The 18,234-nt window shown below is 45.3% G+C and overlaps 2 protein-coding genes and 2 non-coding genes across 4 annotated transcripts; 2 read left to right on the plus strand and 2 right to left on the minus strand.

Moving 5' to 3' along the window:
• Positions 1 to 525: 525 nt before the first annotated feature.
• Positions 526 to 14,306, minus strand: LOC9632790 (chromatin structure-remodeling complex protein SYD). Its single transcript, XM_024662626.1, has 52 exons — positions 14,129 to 14,306; positions 14,011 to 14,072; positions 13,879 to 13,958; positions 12,978 to 13,821; positions 12,857 to 12,927; positions 11,350 to 12,797; positions 11,203 to 11,300; positions 10,967 to 11,152; positions 10,739 to 10,919; positions 10,514 to 10,684; positions 10,419 to 10,462; positions 10,303 to 10,359; positions 10,153 to 10,249; positions 9,930 to 10,102; positions 9,665 to 9,878; positions 9,485 to 9,610; positions 9,350 to 9,439; positions 9,180 to 9,296; positions 9,047 to 9,127; positions 8,887 to 8,994; positions 8,664 to 8,833; positions 8,535 to 8,613; positions 8,411 to 8,485; positions 8,265 to 8,362; positions 8,088 to 8,195; positions 7,974 to 8,031; positions 7,732 to 7,917; positions 6,981 to 7,672; positions 6,820 to 6,933; positions 6,694 to 6,771; positions 6,446 to 6,634; positions 6,031 to 6,383; positions 5,805 to 5,984; positions 5,621 to 5,758; positions 5,474 to 5,570; positions 5,344 to 5,424; positions 5,102 to 5,290; positions 4,929 to 5,054; positions 4,367 to 4,872; positions 4,244 to 4,298; positions 4,024 to 4,200; positions 3,719 to 3,978; positions 3,358 to 3,658; positions 3,067 to 3,306; positions 2,757 to 2,978; positions 2,473 to 2,703; positions 2,198 to 2,419; positions 1,932 to 2,144; positions 1,648 to 1,878; positions 1,370 to 1,594; positions 1,215 to 1,316; positions 526 to 1,158 (listed from the first exon to the last, which is right to left on the minus strand). The coding sequence occupies exons 1-52, from the start codon at positions 14,237 to 14,239 to the stop codon at positions 870 to 872; spliced, it is 10,644 nt and encodes a 3,547-aa protein (XP_024518394.1). The 5' UTR covers positions 14,240 to 14,306; the 3' UTR covers positions 526 to 869.
• Positions 14,307 to 15,352: 1,046 nt separating this feature from the next.
• On the plus strand, positions 15,353 to 15,424 carry TRNAC-GCA. Its single transcript has one exon. It is a non-coding gene; the product is annotated as a tRNA-Cys (tRNA).
• A 268-nt stretch (positions 15,425 to 15,692) lies between these two features.
• Positions 15,693 to 16,786, plus strand: LOC9632791 (CASP-like protein 2U3). The gene is made up of 3 exons (XM_002960591.2): positions 15,693 to 16,143; positions 16,202 to 16,337; positions 16,400 to 16,786. The coding sequence occupies exons 1-3, from the start codon at positions 15,935 to 15,937 to the stop codon at positions 16,628 to 16,630; spliced, it is 576 nt and encodes a 191-aa protein (XP_002960637.2). The 5' UTR covers positions 15,693 to 15,934; the 3' UTR covers positions 16,631 to 16,786.
• Positions 16,787 to 17,003: 217 nt separating this feature from the next.
• TRNAP-UGG lies at positions 17,004 to 17,075 on the minus strand. Its single transcript has one exon. It is a non-coding gene; the product is annotated as a tRNA-Pro (tRNA).
• Positions 17,076 to 18,234: the final 1,159 nt, after the last annotated feature.

Here is an 18,234-nt window from a genome sequence, read left to right on the forward strand (position 1 = left end):
TCAAGTTTCACAAGGCAAAATTTTATTTTTGATTATTAAAATTTGTTAAATATGACAAATTATATACAGATAACTCCATATACTAAATATATTAAATTTGATATTAGACTATATTGTTCTATATACTGTTAAACAAACTGTATTATGTTGTAAATTGTATTACAGTTTTAAATTGCACTTTAGATATTTTCATTTGTTAATCATGTAGATTAATATTATAAATATAAATGTTTTCTTATAATATATTCATACTTTATATGAATTTGCTGATATATTTGATCTGTTTTTATTTTTACTGTTTTTATTTTTCTTGGAAAGCTGTAATTAGTAAAAAAGTGTTTAAAATTTAAATTTTTTTTTTTTTTTAATTTTAGATTTCGTTTTTAATTTAAAAATAAATATCTATTCCAAATCTACTTCATACCTTTCGATTTGATATATGACAGGTTGCAAAATTTTACAAGCCCACCAACAACTGTGACAAGCCCACCATATACACAACACATAACTGTAATAATACTGAAGTGTAATAATACTGAAGAGAAATCTTTATGGAATGTTAGAACAGAACTATATACATAGTAATCTCATTGCTCCTTTGGTACTGTTTCAGTCTTCTCAACTTGGTCCCTTGAGCTCTCTTCTATGTTTCTCTCCCCTGTGCTCCCAATTCCACCGCCTACTGGACTGCCAGCTTCGTCCATTCCACCTATACTTTGTGGTGGAGCAGCCTCCACGACGTCCAAGGATTCAGGTAAACAACCCCAGCTTCCTTATCCCCTCGGTCCTCCTTATGGTCACCTTGTTCTAGACTTTCGGCAAGCTTGCAGGCTGTGGGACTTGATCCTTCCAGTGAAATTGTGTCCGTCCTAAGAGATCCCACTACTATTCCCTTCACCACTGTCCTCGGCATCAACACCTTGTTCCAGACTTTCCGTACGTTTGCAGGCTGTGGGACTTGATCCTTCCAGTGAAGCGGTGTCCGTCCTGGGAGATTTCACTTCCTGGAAAACAATCTCTGTAGCTTCACCATGGCCAGCTTCCTTTCCCCCAGCATCACTCTTTGAACCCCCACCCTTCGATCTATCCTCGGTATCGACACCTTGTTCCAGACTTTCGGTGCGTGTTGGAGACTCATGATGACTAGTTTCAAAGCACCTACATAAGATAGGAGGTGAGAAACAACAATCAATGAGAATAGTGAATGCAGTTACCCTGCATTGCTTTCAGCGATCTCATCCTGAGGACCAGCCTCGCTCTCCGAGGTTTCAGTGGGAGTGATATGGACAATTGGAGTATCTGATACTTCAGGGTACCTAACAGACACACAAATAAGTTCCATAAACAATGAGAAACTATACGATGCTACCTTTCATCAGAACTAGAAGCCACTTCTGTTATGTGAGATGCTGTCACTACTTCCGTTTGATTGTTTTCAGCTTCTGAGGCTTCAGGTGAAACTTCTGTTTGAATATCAACGGTAGCATGCTCCATGGTTTCAACTTCCTTTTCGACGGCAGTAACTTCTGTAGTCTGTTTTGTGCCTTCTGCATGTGGTGCTGGAGTATCTAATACTTCAGGAAGAGAAAGAAACCTAACAGACACACAAATAAGTCCCATAGAAAATGAGAAACTATATGACGCTACCTTTCAGAAGAACCAGAAGCCACTTCTGTTATGTGAGGCGCTGTCACCACTTCACGAATGACCTCCGTTTGATTGTTTTCAGCTTCTGGTAAAACCACTGTTGTTTGAATATCAACGGTAGCATGTTCCATGGTTTCAACTTCCATTTCGGAGGCAGTAACTTCTGTAGTCTCTTCTGTGCCTTCTGCATGTGGTGCTGGAGTATCTGATACTTCAGGAGGAGAAAGAAACCTAACAGACACACAAATAAGCTCCATAGAAAATGAGAAACTATGTGACGCTACCTTTCAGAAAAACCAGAAGCCACTTCTGTCATGTGAACCACTTCATCCGTTTGATTGTTTTCAGGTTCTGGTAAAACCTCTGTTGTTTGAATATCAACGGTAGCATGCTCCATGGTTTCAGCTTCCTTTTCGACAGCAGTAACTTCTGTAGTCTGTTTTGTGCCTTCTGCATGTGGTGCTGGAGTATCTAATACTTCACGAGGAGAAAGAAACCTAACAGACACACAAATAAGTTCCATAAAAAAGGAGAAACTATATGACACTACCTTTCAGAAAAACCAGAAGCCACTTCTGTTATGTGAACCACTTCACGAATGACTTCCGTGTGATTGTGTTCAGCTTCTGGTAAAACCACTATTGTTTGAATATCAACGGTAGCATGCTCCATGGTTTCAACTTCCATTTCGAGGGCAGTAACTTTTGTAGTCTCTTCTGTGCCTTCTGCATGTGGTGCTGGAGTATCTGATACTTCAGGATGAGAAAGAAACCTAACAGACACACAAATAAGCTCCATAGAAAATGAGAAACTATGTGACGCTACCTTTCAGAAGAACCAGAAGCCACTTCTGTTATGTGAGGCGCTGTCACCACTTCACGAATGACCTCCGTTTGATTGTTTTCAACTTCTGGTAAAACCACTATTGTTTGAATATCAACGGTAGCATGCTCCATGGTTTCACCTTCCATTTCGGAGGCAGTAACTTCTGTAGTCTCTTCTGTGCCTTCTGCATGTGGTGCTGGAGTATCTGATACTTCAGGAGGAGAAAGAAACCTAACAGACGCACAAATAAGCTCCATAGAAAATGAGAAACTATGTGACGCTACCTTTCAGAAGAACCAGAAGCCACTTCTGTTATGTGAACCACTTCACGAATGACCTCTATTTGATTGTATTCAGGTTCTGGTAAAACCTCTGTTGTTTGAATATCAACGGTAGCATGCTCCATGGTTTCAACTTCCATTTCGAAGGCAGTAACTTCTGTAGTCTCTTCTGCGCCTTCTGCATGTGGTGCTGGAGTATCTGATACTTCAGGATGAGAAAGAAACCTAACAGACACACAAATAAGTTCCATAAAAAAGGAGAAACTATATGACAAATAAGTTCCATAAAAAAGGAGAAACTATATGACGCTACCTTTCAGAACCAGAAGCCACTTCTATTACGTGAGACGCTGTCACCACTTCATGAATGACCTCCGTTTGATTGTTTTCAGCTTCCGAGGCTTCAGGTGAAACCTCTGTTGTTTGAATATCAATGGTAGTATGCTCCATGGTTTCAATTTCCTTTTTGACGGCAATGACTGCTGTAGTCTCTTCTGTGCCTTCTGCATGCGGTGCTGGAATATCTGATACTTCAGGAGGAGGAGAAAGAAACCTAACACACACAGATAAGTTCCATAGAAAATGAGAAACTATATGACGCTACCTTTCAGAAGAACCAGAAGCCACTTCTGTTAAGCGAGGCGCTGTCACCACTTCAAGAATGACGTCCGTTTGATTGTTTTGAGCTTCCGAGGCTTCAGGTGAAACCTCTGTCGTTTGAATATCAACGGTTGCATGCTCCAAGGTTTGAACTTCCATTTCGACGGCAGTATCTTCTGCAGTCTTAACGACAGTGACAATTTCAGTCACTTGTTCATTTGTTCCTTCGACGGTGCTCGATTCCGTGGCTTGAATAGTTACTTCAGCAGTTCCGACGGTCAACATACCACTGTCAACCAAATCATCTGCACGTACCGTCATATCGAGTTTAGTAAACAAAAAATCGTGTCAATCTTCTCTCATACCTTCGTCCATTTCGTTGGTTTTCTCGATGGCTTTACCAACTTCATTCTCAGGCTCCGTCAAACTAAGCCCCTCACATTCGGCGTCGCATGGAGGTGATTTCATGTGCTCACTAGCCGGGGTTTCATGAGGCGTCAGAGTAGTCGCATCCTCTAAGACCACATCCGGATTGTCTTCCAAACGATCTTTACTATCAACAGTCGTGTTTTCGTCAGGTTCGACGGGTACTTCTGGTGACTTGTCCTTGCCAATTTCACTATCACTAAAGTATATAAGGTGAATTTCTTAGACAGGAAAGAGTACTTACTTGATAGCGTACAAAAATGCTTCATCCTCGTGGCCAATGTGAGATTTACTGGCCGAAGAAGTATTATTTGGCTTTTCATTCGGTTCCGCAACTGCCTTAGCCGTAAGCGTCTCTTTGGGAGAACACTCTTCAGTACTATCTGGGCCAGCCTTGTCTACCGAAATCCTACAAGAAAAACTGTTAGCGTTGATCGCCAGCACAAAAAAAAAAAGTATTTTACTCGTTCTCTGGAGCTTTGATAATCCCAAAGATCGTTTCCGCGTCCTCACCAGTGTCTGCAAAAATAATAAAACTTTGAGAAAAAAGTTCAGAGAGAAAAAAAAGAAGAAAATCTCAGTCTAACGTTTGACACCAGTGCCGATGTCCCATTCCACGCCGTCAACTCTTTCCGTCTTCGAGCCTTCAACCTCATCTGAATCAGTTCTTGATTTCACTCCACCAGCTCTTTCCTGTTGTGAGCCTTCAGTTACTCCGTCAGCTCTTTCTGCCGTCAAGCCTTCGACGTCATCACTCGATTTTCCGTCATCTTGTCCTGCCTTTGGGCCTTCAACTTCGTCAAGATCAGCTCCAGCTGCAACTTCAGGTTTAAAGCTTGAGGGAGAATCGAGAAGATTGATTTCTGCGTCCTCCATAATGACACGTTCAGCATTTCCTTCCTCCACATTAGCATCTGCTACATCTTCACCACGAGCATCGGCCATTTCGACGTCTCCTGATCCATCAACAAGAGGCGATGCATGTAAACTTTTGCCTGCCTGTTCATTCTCAGGAATCCTGTCGTCACCATTTTTGTCAGATCCTTCGGGTGTAGAAGTTTCCTCAGCCTTGACCTCACGCAGAAAAAGACAACTTCGTATCAAACAAAAGTCAGCCCCATCGATCACTAGAATATTGAAGATAGTTACCGTCTACTGCCATCATCCAGCCTAGAGCCAATTTCATAACTTGCCGGTTCAGGGACATTCTCCTTTTCCATGTCTTTGTCAGCTTGAAGTACATCAGTAGCCCTTTCATTCCCATGGTTCTCGGATCTGCAAAATAGTGTTTCATTACCAGTCGATCAATAAGCGTTGCTTACATTTCAGTGTCCGTAAAACGTGTTGGGGATTGAATTTCAATTGGTAAAGAGTTATCGGGTAGCATCTTGATAATACCTTCCGTTGATAAGGCGACCTTTCCAACCTCTGTCGATTCTGCCGTAATAAATGTCGAAGTCGAATGCAAAGTCTGAAGTTTAGCGCTGCCCGTATCATTACGTTCGAGACATCTATAGAAGAAATAGGTGCAAGGTGATAACGAGTTTTTGAAGTTCGTTCTTACATTTCAGGAGTATCAAGCCGCGGGAAATAATTCCCTTCATTTTCCTTTTGGGGATCAATTTCCTTCTCGTGTGCAGGAAAACTGTATGTGAAGGTTAACTAAGACATGTCAGCATGGACAGAAAACTCACGTCTCAGAGCTATCGTCTTGGGTAGCTGGAGTTTCCATTTTTACGCGTAAAACACCGACATCATCACTCGCTTCAATAGCCAATCCATTATCGACATCTAAAGAAAATAAAATAAAATAAGGACAGAATTGACGTGATCCTTCTCACCTGCATGCGTTTGCAGCTGGTCCTCATAGTTCTCGGCTTTACGCTCGTCTGAATCAGTTTTCTTGCTGTCAAGTTTATCGCTGGAGAAAGCTGGTTCAGTAACACCACCCTCTTCAAGAGTCAATCCCCTATCCAACTCTGCAGATAACTGAAATAAGTACAGAACATACGTGATTCTTCTCACCTTCATGCATTTGGAGATTGTGCTCTGGTTCAAGCTCGTCCGATTCGGGTTCCTTGCATTCTGCGGCAGCAGGAAATAGTGCGCTCTCAAGTTTATCGCTGGGTGAAGGTGGTTCATTGTTTGAGCTTAAAATGCCCACAGGTTCATCACTCCCTTCAAGAGTTAATCCAGTAGCCAGATCTGCAGAAAAACAAAAATGAGAACAAAGATACCTGATCTTTCTTACCTCCATGCATGTGCTCAGCTTCACGGTCTTCTGATTCGACGTTTTCGGACGGAAGTTTATCGCTAAGTGAAGGTGGTTCACCTTTCTTGTCAACGGCAACTCCTGGACTTCGAGACTTTTCTTGGGAAATGGTCGTGCCCATATCAATCCCATCCTGGATATTCCTATCCGTTTCACTATCGACCTGCTCAGCGTCCGCACTAGCAGCAAAATGCTTACTATCTGAAACACCCTCCGAGGCGTCAGGAAGTTTGTCGTCAGCATCAGGACCATGCCCAGACTCTCCGGAATGGCTTGCGACACTAGAAGATTTGTCTTCCATAGCCTTTGAAACGTCAAGAGCAGAATTATCCCTACGAAACCAGGAAATCATGTGAGGAATTTCAATCACAATCAATCACTAATGATATGTTACCCAGAATCGCTTCCAGCACTTCCATCACCGGTTCCAGGGTCTTCGTTTGCATGATCCGCAACGCCAGTCGCACATACTATTTCGTTTTCTTTGCCAGTGACGTTTTGGATTTCAGGGACAGAGTCTTTCGGTTGCTCATCCATAGATTCCGATGGTAAATTCTCTCTGAGAATCTCAGCACTGTCATTTCTAGCAGACGTCGAAAAAACAAGTCAAAGACCTGGAGAAGAAAAAGTGAACATCCTTACTTTGTGACGCCTTGCTCGCAACCAGCAACTTCACCACCCTGAGGCTTCTGCGTTTCTGTGTCACATTCCAGAAACCTACTGAAGAAATGTCAGCGTTTTCAAACTAATGTAATTTACATGTTTTACCTGATCGCGCTATCGTTGTTCTGTAAAGTTGGCGCAGCATCAATACTTTCGACGATCTCACCAGCTGTAGTACGAATTTCATCGCGTGCGATGTTGTCCGTTTCTTTGTCAGACCTGCGAAGAAGAATGTGATACTCAAATAGTTCGAAAGCAACTCTTACTTTGAAGAATCTGGTTCTTCAGGTTCACTGTCGGGGCTTGATGCATTCGCAGACTTGTCATCAAGTTCACTTTTCTGCCTCTTGGTGAGATCTTCAGTTCCAGCAACCTTCACTGCCGGAGTGATAATTTCTATCCCAGTCCGCGCTACTTTGACATCATCAGCTGCTCGTAAAATGGCGAACGTTTTGCTACCAGTTTCAGACCGTGCTTTAGCATCTGTCGTAGTTTCTTCATCATCTTCTTTCTCTTCGACCATGGGTGAAACTTTCCTTTTCTTTAGTTCTGATTTGGTTTCTGTTTCAGTTTTCTTCGCTTCTCCTTGTACAGCTTTCTTTAAACGCTTAAAGGTTGTCTCTGGTGCTTGTGAAGTGTCCGTTCTCAACTTAAGAGTGTCCAGGTTTATAGGCTCTTCTTTCTCAGCTGCTGCATGCGCCTTGCCTCGTGGTGGCTGAACTGCTTCTGGATTTTTTCTTGGTCTACCACGACCTCTTTTAACTGGTGGTTCCTCTACTACCTCTACTTCTTCAACGTATGTCACATCTTTCTCATCATCTGCGCTGACACTGGCTTTGCCTTTTCTGCGAGGCCTGGTGCCTACAACAACTTCTGGTTTTTTCTCGTGTTCTGGCGACTCCGCTCTGCACAACTGTTCGAACTCCTGCTCACTTAATTGATCTCCATACGAACGTATCTGTACGAAGAAAATGAATACAGTGCCAAAAAAAAAATAATAATAATTCAAATATTTACCTCGCGAGTCCGCTTTCCTCTGCCATAGTGCTGAGTATCCAACGAGCTAGCTGTCTTTTTTCTTTTTGCATCAGCCTTGTGAATAATCGACATAACAGGCTTCAACTCTGATTCTCCGAGCAAACGTGGAGGCATTTCTGGATGCTCATCGCCATCTTCGCAATTGTTCATTGTTCGCCATATGATCTGAAAAAGAAAAAGCTTGCTATGGAAAACGGTACCAGAAGGAAAACTAGACTTACTTCTTCTTCGGCACGTCTTTCTCGATCGACAGATTCAAAAACGTCGATTTCATCGTCGCTGTCAGGGTGAAATTAAGCTTAGAAAAATATAGAAAGCTTCTCCTTTCCGTTCACCTGCGTGCCAAAAGATAATTCAGAGCATCGTCGTCCGGAACTGCAGCGACTTCTTCCTTTTTGGACTCCCTTAGAAGAGATTCCAGGTATTCTCTCCTGTCTTCAGCACTGGAGAGTAAAAGTTCAAAAAACAAGCATGTAGTGTATTCTTCATTTGGGCTATGCGCAAAAATGTACCTGGTATTGTTATCAAAGAATCCTGCAGTAATGCTTTGATTGGCGACACCAAGCTTGTGTTCTGCAGACGCCCTTACTTGCTCTTCAATTGTGTTCACCTGTTCCAAAACGAGTTGAAATGGCAGGTACAAATTTATAAAGGCTACCGTTTCAAGGCGCAGAACTAGAACATCACGCTTTTGGCCGATTCGGTGAGCCCTTGCTTGAGCTTGAAGGTCCACCTGAAATAGTTGTTAATATTACAGGATAAAAGTAGGCGAAAACTAGTACTTGTGGATTCCAGTCAGTATCAAATATAATAACAGTGTCAGCAGCCTGCAAGTTCACGCCTATGCCGCCTGCTCGGATACTGTTCATCAACGTCCGTTAGAAACCGTACAACTTTAAGAATGTGCAAACCTCAAAAGGAACAAGAACGCATCAGAGTCAGGTGCATTAAATCTGTCGATAAGTGATCCACGTTCACTTCCCATAGTATGACCATCAAGCCGTAAGTACTTATAACCCTTCCATGTAAGGTAATCTTCGAGAACGTTAAGCAGTCTCGTCATGGTAGAAAAAAGAAGCACCTGAGTTATTATGCAAGTCAGATCAAGCAGAGGAAAAAATAGGATAGTGATACCCTGTGGTTCGATTTTTTTAGTTTCGGAAGAATTCTGTCAAGCATCTCCAGCTTCCCGCAAAGACGAATAACAGTAGGAAGATAATGAGAAGGTAACAAGCTTTCGGCCTGTGAAGAGAGCGATCAAGTCAAGATGTTAAGGGAAATTGTAAAACAATACCTCTTCCGTATGGACATGGCTAAGGTAAGGATGATTACATATGTTTCGAAGTTCCATTACCGTGTTTTGCACTGATCGTACCTGTACAAGGCGAGTCATCTTAATTGCAAATTCAAGAATAGAAAAATATTACCTTTGCATGACCAATTCCTCCCATTTTTTCTTTTACACGTTTCATCAGGAGCCTCTGATAAGCAGAAGCCTCGCAGCGAACCAAGCGTTCAATCTTTTCGGGAAGTTCATACTCAACCTGCAAGAGCATGAAAAATCACAACTCATCTTCACCATGGTTTTCCTACTCACCTTATGTTTCAATCTTCGCAATACAAATGGACGCAGCACTTGATGTAAGCGGTTGATAATAAGCAGGTTTTCTTCCTCCGTCAGCAGCGCCTACCAGAGAAATACATAAGAAATAGCCATAGTACACGGGTTTACCTCAGTGTCTCCGTTGTCTGCAACACTTTCAAATGGCTTATTGAACCACTGCGCGAAGTCTTCCGAAGAGTTAAAGATGCTGGGAAGTAGAAAATTAAGCAGCGCCCATAACTCGTCGAGATTGTTCTTCACGTTCAAATGAAACCATTAGATATATGCAGCAGGAAACTAGTGAAGTACCTGAATAGGTGTGCCAGTCAGCAAAAGCCTATTGTTGCTCTGATAATGCTTCAGTTCAGCATTCAGTTTGCAAGATGCATTTTTTATCCGATGACCTTCGTCAATTATAATGTAATGCCAACGTATCTTACTCAATTTTGGTCTATCGTTCTTATTCATCAAATACTCATATGTTGTCACAAGAATATTGAATTGTTGCTGGACAATATGTTCCCTAGAAATTAGCGAACAACAGTTAGTCATGAACAAAATTTCGTGAGCTTACTTGAACAGCCGACGTCGCTCATCAGGAGTACCAGTATATGAAAGTTTTATAACATTGGGAGCCCATCGAGTAATTTCTGACATCCAATTTGGTAACACCGATGAAGGTACAACGACTAGGAAAGGACCTCGATCATGTTTGGCCTCGATCAAATAGCATATCAAAGCAATCACCTGCAAACCACATTATACATTAGCTTGAACAAAATAATAAAGAAACGTACCTGAACTGTTTTTCCTAAACCCATCTCGTCCGCAAGCATACCGTTCAAATGATTGTTATACAGTGATACCAGCCATCGCAACCCATTCATTTGATATCTGCAATCAGCACGTAATTTGAGACGAGGACATTCATGTTAAAAGCTACTAACTCTCGAAGTGTGCCACCATGGAGGCTCGCAGGCTGGGACGGAATGCTTTCTTTCACGCTGGACACAGGAAAAAAAATCAAACAATGATTTCGTCAGAATAAAGAGAAGCTTCTTACCTATGAGCGAGTAAGTAATACTTTTCGTTGCTTTCCAGATAGTGCTACAAAACAGAATGTTCGAGTAAACGTCCATGGAGCCTACAAGATCTTACCTCAGCTTGGTCGTACGACTGTTCTTTCTTAGTCATGACAGAGAACTGATTGAAAAGGTCGCTGTCCGATCTGCCGATCTCTTTCTTTTGCTCCTGGAGTTTTGTTCCAAGCTTTTCTAGATAAGACTCGGTTTCTCGTAACAGTTGTTCAACTCGATCAGATTTTGCATCCTGGGGTTCATGAATAGTTATCAGCAAATAGTCATCAAAGAAAACAAAAAGAACCTTTATCATTCGAAGATAGCCTTCCACGTCATTGTTCTTCAAAAGGTTAATCTTCTCACGCTGTATTTTATCAAGCTTCTCCCGATGGACTTTATCCTTCCTCTTATGAGTATCCCGCACATAGCGGTTAAAGCTTTTCCAGCGCTCTCTCTTTGCCTTGTTCCAGTCCTCCAGCTTGTCTCTGAGATAAAAGAAAAACTATTATGCAATTTTCATAGATCAACATACCGTTGAAGTTCAATGTCCTTGAAAAACTCTCTTTGCCTATCTTTAATTCGTCGAGATCTCTCCTCTCTTTGCTTTTGCTCCAAGCGTTCCAACTGTTTGAGACGCCTCAAGGGACGATTCTTCTTCATACCTCGCAACTGAGCCATTTCTGGGGCAATAGCTTTGAAAAAATCGTGTAAAACTTCCCTGCATAAGAGAAACGAAACGATTAAAGATTCGGATACTTGCTAACTTACCTTCGCAATTTCCGCTGAAGTTGAAGAAGTTGAAGCTTCTTGAGCTCAATAACACTTTTTGTTTTGGATGACGAGTCATCGGACGAGCTTACAATTGCCTGAAAGAAAACACCGTAAAATAAGACACAGAAAAGAAATCCATCTTACCTTAAGCTCATTAAAACGTGTTCCGATGTTCTCTTCAGTTTTCCTCTGCTTCTGTACCCACACTTGATCCGCCATAAACTTCTTTCTCCGTTCGTCTATTGACCACTTATCGATGGTGCTGTACTGTGGCTTGCTAGAATAAACAGGAGTCTCTCCCGGTAACAAGTCTTCAGCCTGCTCAGCCGTTGCTGGTCGGGAAGTTGTAACTTCTGTCACGCCATTGTTTAAGAGCTGCATCTGTCCTTGCCCCGGTGCTTGCATCTGTGCCTGAATCGGCGCTTGCGCCTGTGGTTGAATCTGAGGTTGGACTTGCGTTTGAACAGGCCCTGGGAACGGTGCTTGAGTCGGAGCTTGCACCTGCGTTTGAATTGGAACTTGCAACTGCGGTTGAACCGGAGGTTGCAACTGCGCTTGGACCTGTGCTTGCACTTGCGTCTGCATGTGTCCTTGCGCTTGCGCTACTATATGTCCTTGCAACTGTGACGAGGTGTGTCCTTGCAACTGTGATGATATGTGTCCTTGCAATTGAGCTGATATATGTCTCTGCAACTGTCCTTGACTTGCCTGCTGCAGTCCCGGGTCCTGAAGCTTGAAAGCTGGAGAAGATGTTCCACCATCAAAAGCTGGATCTTGCGCTTTCTCTCTGGTGAGCGAACTTAAAACTGCGGCTTGGCCCGAGTTTGTTTGGGACGTCTGAAAGGATTTCGCCGACTCCAATAGCCTTTGAAGTTCCACGCGCTCGCCGTTTGGCAAAGTTATCAGGTAGTTCTTGGGAATGAGATCTCCATTCGGTAAAGTAACGTAGTTTGACGTCTCTTTGGCGATTGTTGAAGGTTGGATAGACGAGGCTGCCATCCTCGTTTCTTCATGCTCCATGACAGTTGCAGCTGCAGTAGTATTTTCAGGAGTACTGGTCACAGCTTTTAGCCGACTTGGACTTGGACTCTGAAACTGCCTTGGTATGTCTTTTTTGAGACTCTCGTAGACAACCGGTTCTTTCTCCCGAGGCACCTGATCCACCTGCGTGTCAACCTTTGATCGCTTAGCTTCAGGAGTGTCCACTTCCTGAGCGGACGTATCGGGACTCTCCTCCGCTACTGCCGCCTGAGCGCTAGCCGCGGCTCTTGACGCCTTTCGGGCGGCCATGGCCTCCGCCCTGGCTTCTTTCCTCCGCGTGTTGATTAGCACCTTCCTCTCCTCCGGTGTCAAATTAGGATCTATAGGTGGATATTTCTTTTTCACCTTGGGCTTCTTCACGGACTCGGCTTCCTTGTTTGCATTTTGAGGAGGGACGGCAACAGCCGGAGTTTTGGCGCTTGGAAGGCTTCCGGATTCCGAGTCTCTTTCTGCTTCAGCACTAGAGTCCTGCTCAGCAGCCTCAGAGGACTCAACAGGAGGATCTGCAGGCTTTTGCGGTTGGATTGTTGATGGCCCTGCATTAGCTGCTTCTGGAAAAAACGACACACACGTTACACTGAATGGACAAGGCAGATCATTAAGCATTTACCAGCATTCAGCATTTCCTGTTGAGATTGCAGTGCTAGCACAAGCTGCGACTTCTTTGGTACGGTTTTGTTCCTGCAAAATTCAGAAGTCAATAGAAAAGCGTTCCAACAGAATCCCCCTACCTGAATGACAGAAACACGAGACACTGAGCCTTGAGTTGTTTCAGCTGAAAGTCACTGAAAGGCGAAGGCCCAACAGCCAATGGACCTCCATTTGGCCCAGAGACGTAAGCCTTTCCAGGACTTACAAACGATTTCGGAGGCAGCTGCGTTTCCAGACTTTGCAAGGTTCCGGTATTCTGCATGTGTACTTGCTCCGGTGGTGGTGTCAAGCTTCCAGCTTTACCCAGTCGAAAGGTCTCACCGGGCCTAGGCAGGCCAAAAGCTTCGTGAATATGTTGCTGAGGATCGAGAGGCCCGAAAGATCCCTGCGAAGGACGTATGGGCGAATACGAGTTGAATGCTCCTGCTCGATTTCCCTGTGGACTTGACATGCCATCGCCACCTTCTGTAGGAACGCCTCCCGAAAAGCCTGTAGACTGCAAGTCGGCCTTTCCAGACTCCGGCGAAGCACCAGAGTTTGCTCTTCGCACTGCGGACATTGCCTTTGACATGTCCAAGCTTCCCAAGCCTTGCTGCTGTTGCTGCTGTTGCTGCTGCTGCTGTGCTTGCAACTGTTTCAATCGTAAGAGGTGGTGCTCTGGGCTGACGACGGTCGCGTCATCCAGCCGTGGTGTTTTGAAAGCGTGTCCTTTGGCCGCGAAAGAAATTCCCGCTGCTTCATCAGCGGGCAGCTTTCGCTTTTGCTGCGAGTTTGGTGTCCCAGCATCTGGAAACGCTCCTGCTCCAACAGTTTGATCCGAAGAGAAGCGTCGCCCAGCATCATGTCCGAGAAACGGATGAGACATCTCTTCCAGCTGCCGCGGCTGATCATCCTTCAACCCAGCTTCATGAGACCCGCTGGAACCTGCGATCAAAGTCGCCTGTTTAGTTTCGGGAATCCCAAACACGGCAACGTCTCTACCGGGTGCTGATGGACCTCGAGATGATGATCCCAAAACGCTGTGGTCCAGATTATACGTTGTCAAAACCTTCTCGAGAGCTCTAAAAGAGAAAGGACGTCATTCGCCCCAAAACGAAGAGGAGGAGCACTAACCTCGATATCACTTGGAATGGAAGAGTTTGCTCCCTCCCAGTCATTTTCATATGCTGGCAGATCTACACAGAGATCAAAACTCAGCCATAATCCAGTCACAGATCATCGGCTAACTCACCGCGAAGAGTTTAGATGCCAGCCGCGGCGGCTCATCCTTGAGATCCTGCCCAACCTTCTGCAAAAACTTGGTAGCCTCCGATTCTACATGAGCTTGAGAGGCCGCAGCCATCCCAGCGGCGGGAGCGGCGAGAATCGCAGCAGCGCCCGCTACTCCATCGCTGGAGCTGAAGAACCCTAATGCAGGGGAGAGGAGTTCTCAGCATATTCCGTTACCGCGAGCACATTCCGCTTACAAACATATTCCGGATAATGCCGCCTTTTCCATATTTCCTTTTGGTGACGTCAGCAAAGCCCTCCAGGTTTGCCCCAAGAGAACGCTTGAGATCATGGGCACGAGGGAGTGGCGATCGCGCGCCATCGCCATCGCGCTTGGGAGGTAGCTCGCATCGCGCAGGAATTCGGTAGCGATGAGTTCCAGGGCGCTGGCCAGAGACAGCCGCTTCAAGCAGTACATGAAGAAGACGGCCTATGTGCAGTGGGAGGAGGAGCAAGAGATGAATCGCCACAAGCAGCGCCTGCGACACATGACCGCCGCCATCGACAATAGCTCGCCCTTCTACTTCTCGGCAGCTCAGAATCGGTGCCGGCAACTCCAGGAAGAAGGTACGAATCGATCGACCGATGCTCTCTCACTGAAGCGATGGCATTTTTCACCCAGAAAGGCTTCACGTGATCGAGGACGAGAACCTGGCGCTCTTGGGGAGATTGCACGCCATCTCCAATCGCGAGACGAGGAACTGGCATTGCAGGAAGCCCAAGGCGCTCATCCGGGGCGATGCCTACAGGTACTACTTCAATCCTCCGAGAACTCCTCTTCCCTCTGGCCAATGCATCGGCTGGATCGATCCACAGCTGATCGATTTGAATCTACCCAGGCTGCGCAAGCCCAGCGGCAAGCGCGTGTGGCTCTACGACTGGCAAGCGCTCAAGGGGTCGACGATGCGCAAGAGCCTGCGCGTCCAGGAGGAGGTGTTGCGCAAGCTGGTGTCGATGAAGATGGTGGATCCCAAGGAGGAGAAGTGGCTGCGAAAGTGGCTGCCACGACCCAAGGAAGGTCCAGTCGATGTCTTGCGTTACAACAAGGCCATGGAGCACAAGGACGGCGAGGCCCCCTCGCCCGTGGACGCCGACCCAGAGGATCTCGCGAAAAAGACCGCCAGTCTCAAAATCAAATAGCAAACACCTGGTATTGTTTGCCAAGCCGATAACCCTCACACAAGTTGGAGGTATAGCTCAGTGGTAGAGCAATCGGCTGCAGTCCGATAGGTCACCGGTTCGACCCCGGTTGCCTCCTTTCTTTATTCGTTGCAGTGATTCACGTTTTCTACCTTTTGTCACAAGAATGAGCTTCTTTAAAAAAGCTTGGTGTAAATGGGTCAACTATACATGTTGCGCGCCGGAATTTAGAAACTTTGTTTTGCTCGATATGGATCACGCACTTCTCGTGTGAACGCTGCCGCCTCACTCTGTGCAGGCGCGGGGCTCGCTTTGGTATTTAATCGTTGACGCGACTTTGCATTACAAAGGATAAAGATAAAATCGCGTAGCCCACAATCTTTGCGAGTCACTCTAGGCTGGCCGAGAGAGAAAAAAAGCGAGTACTTATCACACGGTGAGAAAGAGGGCTTGAAATATAGGCGGTGTACTTCGCTCGTTTTCCTTCCGTGCGACAGAACTTAGGAGAGTAATCGAGAGAGAGAAAGAGATTCTCGGATTTCTTTGGGAAGTTCCAGCACAATCATTTGCTAGAGAGATCCTCGCGCTCCGTTTTTTTTTTCTAGCTTTGTTTGTCCTTCCGGACATCATGGGCGCTTACGACGGTGCTGAAGCTCCTCGAGCAGCTCCTGCGAGCACTGCTGCCAATTCCAGGCCCTCGCGATTGCTGCTGCTCCACAGCCTGCTTCTACGCCTCGTGGCGGTGGTCGTCTCGATTTTGGTGATTGCCGTCATGGTTCACGCCAAGCAGCGCGTCATGATCTTCAAGGCCGAGTGGGATAACTCTAAAGCCTTCGTGTAAGTCCTTCCATATACACTCCCCTCGCCAAATGTTATATGTTTGATCCTCTCGCAGAGCTCTGGTCGCCATCAGTGCTATTTGCCTCGGCTACTCGTTTCTCCAATTCATTCTCTCCGCCTTCCATCTCTGTTCCAAGTCGTGGAAGTCACCCACGAAGTGCTGGGCTTGGATGAACTTCATCGCTGACCAGGTATGCCAAACTGTGGATCCAAATTTCTCAGGCTCGATCTATGCTCTTTGGTTTCGTGATAGATCTTGACGTACGCTATGCTGGGAGCGGCAGCGGCGGCGGCGGAGCTGGCTTACATCGCCAAGAACGGATCCTCTCGAGCGCAATGGCAGCCCATCTGTTCGACTTTCAACACCTTCTGTACGCGTGCCGGTGCCTCCATTATTCTTTCCTTCATTGCTGTTCTGGCGCTGGCCAACAGTTCTGCGATCTCTGCCTATCACTTGTTTCGCAGGCCAAGCTCATCTGTGTAGGTAAGAGAATTCGTGTGCTTAAATCAGAAGAGATTTACAATGTAACATTCTCTCTCTCTCTCTCTCTCTCTCTCTCTCTCTCTCTCTCTGATGAAGTATTTTTAATTCCGGATAGAGGTGGTAATAAGTACGAATAAGTGAAACTTCGGAGAACTATAGATCGTGTGAAAGCTTGCTTGCAAATTCAAGCACTAGACTTATTCAAATCGTGTGTATATATATATATATGGCCGGGACCACCGTGGTTCCAACCATTTCTACCTAGTGTTAAAGCTTAGAGAAGGCATAAAAATCTCACCAATCGTATGTAAACAACCACGTGGCCCTAAAAACCCTGTCCTGATTAAGCGAGCAGTTGAAAACGTTATCGAAAGGGGCATTGCGAGAATCGAACTCACGGCCTCTCGCACCCAAAGCGAGAATCATACCACTAGACCAAATGCCCATTTACATTTAGTTTACAGAATGTTTAAAATTATTATCACGTTTACAATAAAATAAAAGCCTGTGCAACCTAAGAATACAATCTTTCAAAAATATAGAACTTAGAAATATCAAAACCGGCCACACTCGGCTGGAATGGTAGAAAACCTCTTGCTATTGTTGCAGTAGTCATAGATCATGTAGTTGTCTTTGACCCATTGGAGTTGGCCCTTGGCTTCCTGGTCGATGCTCTGGAAAGCCTCTTGCTCCCACCAGTTGCCCATGGGAGCGCTGCATGATTCCATGCGCAAGCCCCCGCACAAGCATCCACGCTGAATCCCTTGTATGCTGCCACGAATGGAGTGTGATCCTAGTTGATCTTCTCCAGGCCGCCATGAGTAGCCCAGTCGTCTCCATTCCACAGGCTCAAGTAGATCCCCATGGGCTGGCTCTTTGGGAATGGGATCCCGATGGCTTCGTTGTTTTATGGACATGCAAAGGGACATTATTGATGTAAAATCTAAGGGTCCAAAACCATGATTCAAGAGTGATGATTGGTAGATAATGAAAGGGGGTACTTACATGATTTGCTACTTGTTCCAAAGGATGGAGTAGATGTGGAAGTCCTGATGTTAAGCACCAGGTCAGGTCAGAATAATAGGATAAGGAAAGGGCCCTGCAATCAAGTGATCACCCCTTTAGCCAATTAGCTTAGGGTGTAAGGGATAGGATCCTAACATTAATGTTATGATCCAGCGCAAAAAGACAAAGATCTTCTGCTTCTTGGACCCCTTTGCATCTGAAGTAGTCACCACCGACTTCAACTTGTGATGCTTAGGGGTCCAAGAAGCAGAAGATCTTTGTCTTTTTGCGCCGGATCATAACATTGGTATCAGAGGAGAGTTTTGTGGCGCTGAAACGATTGTTGAGCGAGGCTCCAGTGCTTCGCATTGCTGATCCATCGAAACCTTACGAGGTGACATGCGATGCGAATGGTTATGCACTGGGAGGAGTTCTCATGCAAGAGGGACAGCCTATTGCATATGAGAGTCGAACTTTGAATTCCGCGGAGCAACGCTATTCCACATATGAGCAAGAGTTACTCTCTATTGTTCATGCTTTGCGGACGTGGCGGCACTATCTTTATGGTGCAGTGTTCGCAGTGTTGACAGATCACAAAC

The sequence above is a fragment of the Selaginella moellendorffii genome, unplaced genomic scaffold (assembly GCF_000143415.4).
Source record: "Selaginella moellendorffii unplaced genomic scaffold, v1.0 SELMOscaffold_0, whole genome shotgun sequence".
Lineage (NCBI taxonomy): Eukaryota > Viridiplantae > Streptophyta > Lycopodiopsida > Selaginellales > Selaginellaceae > Selaginella > Selaginella moellendorffii.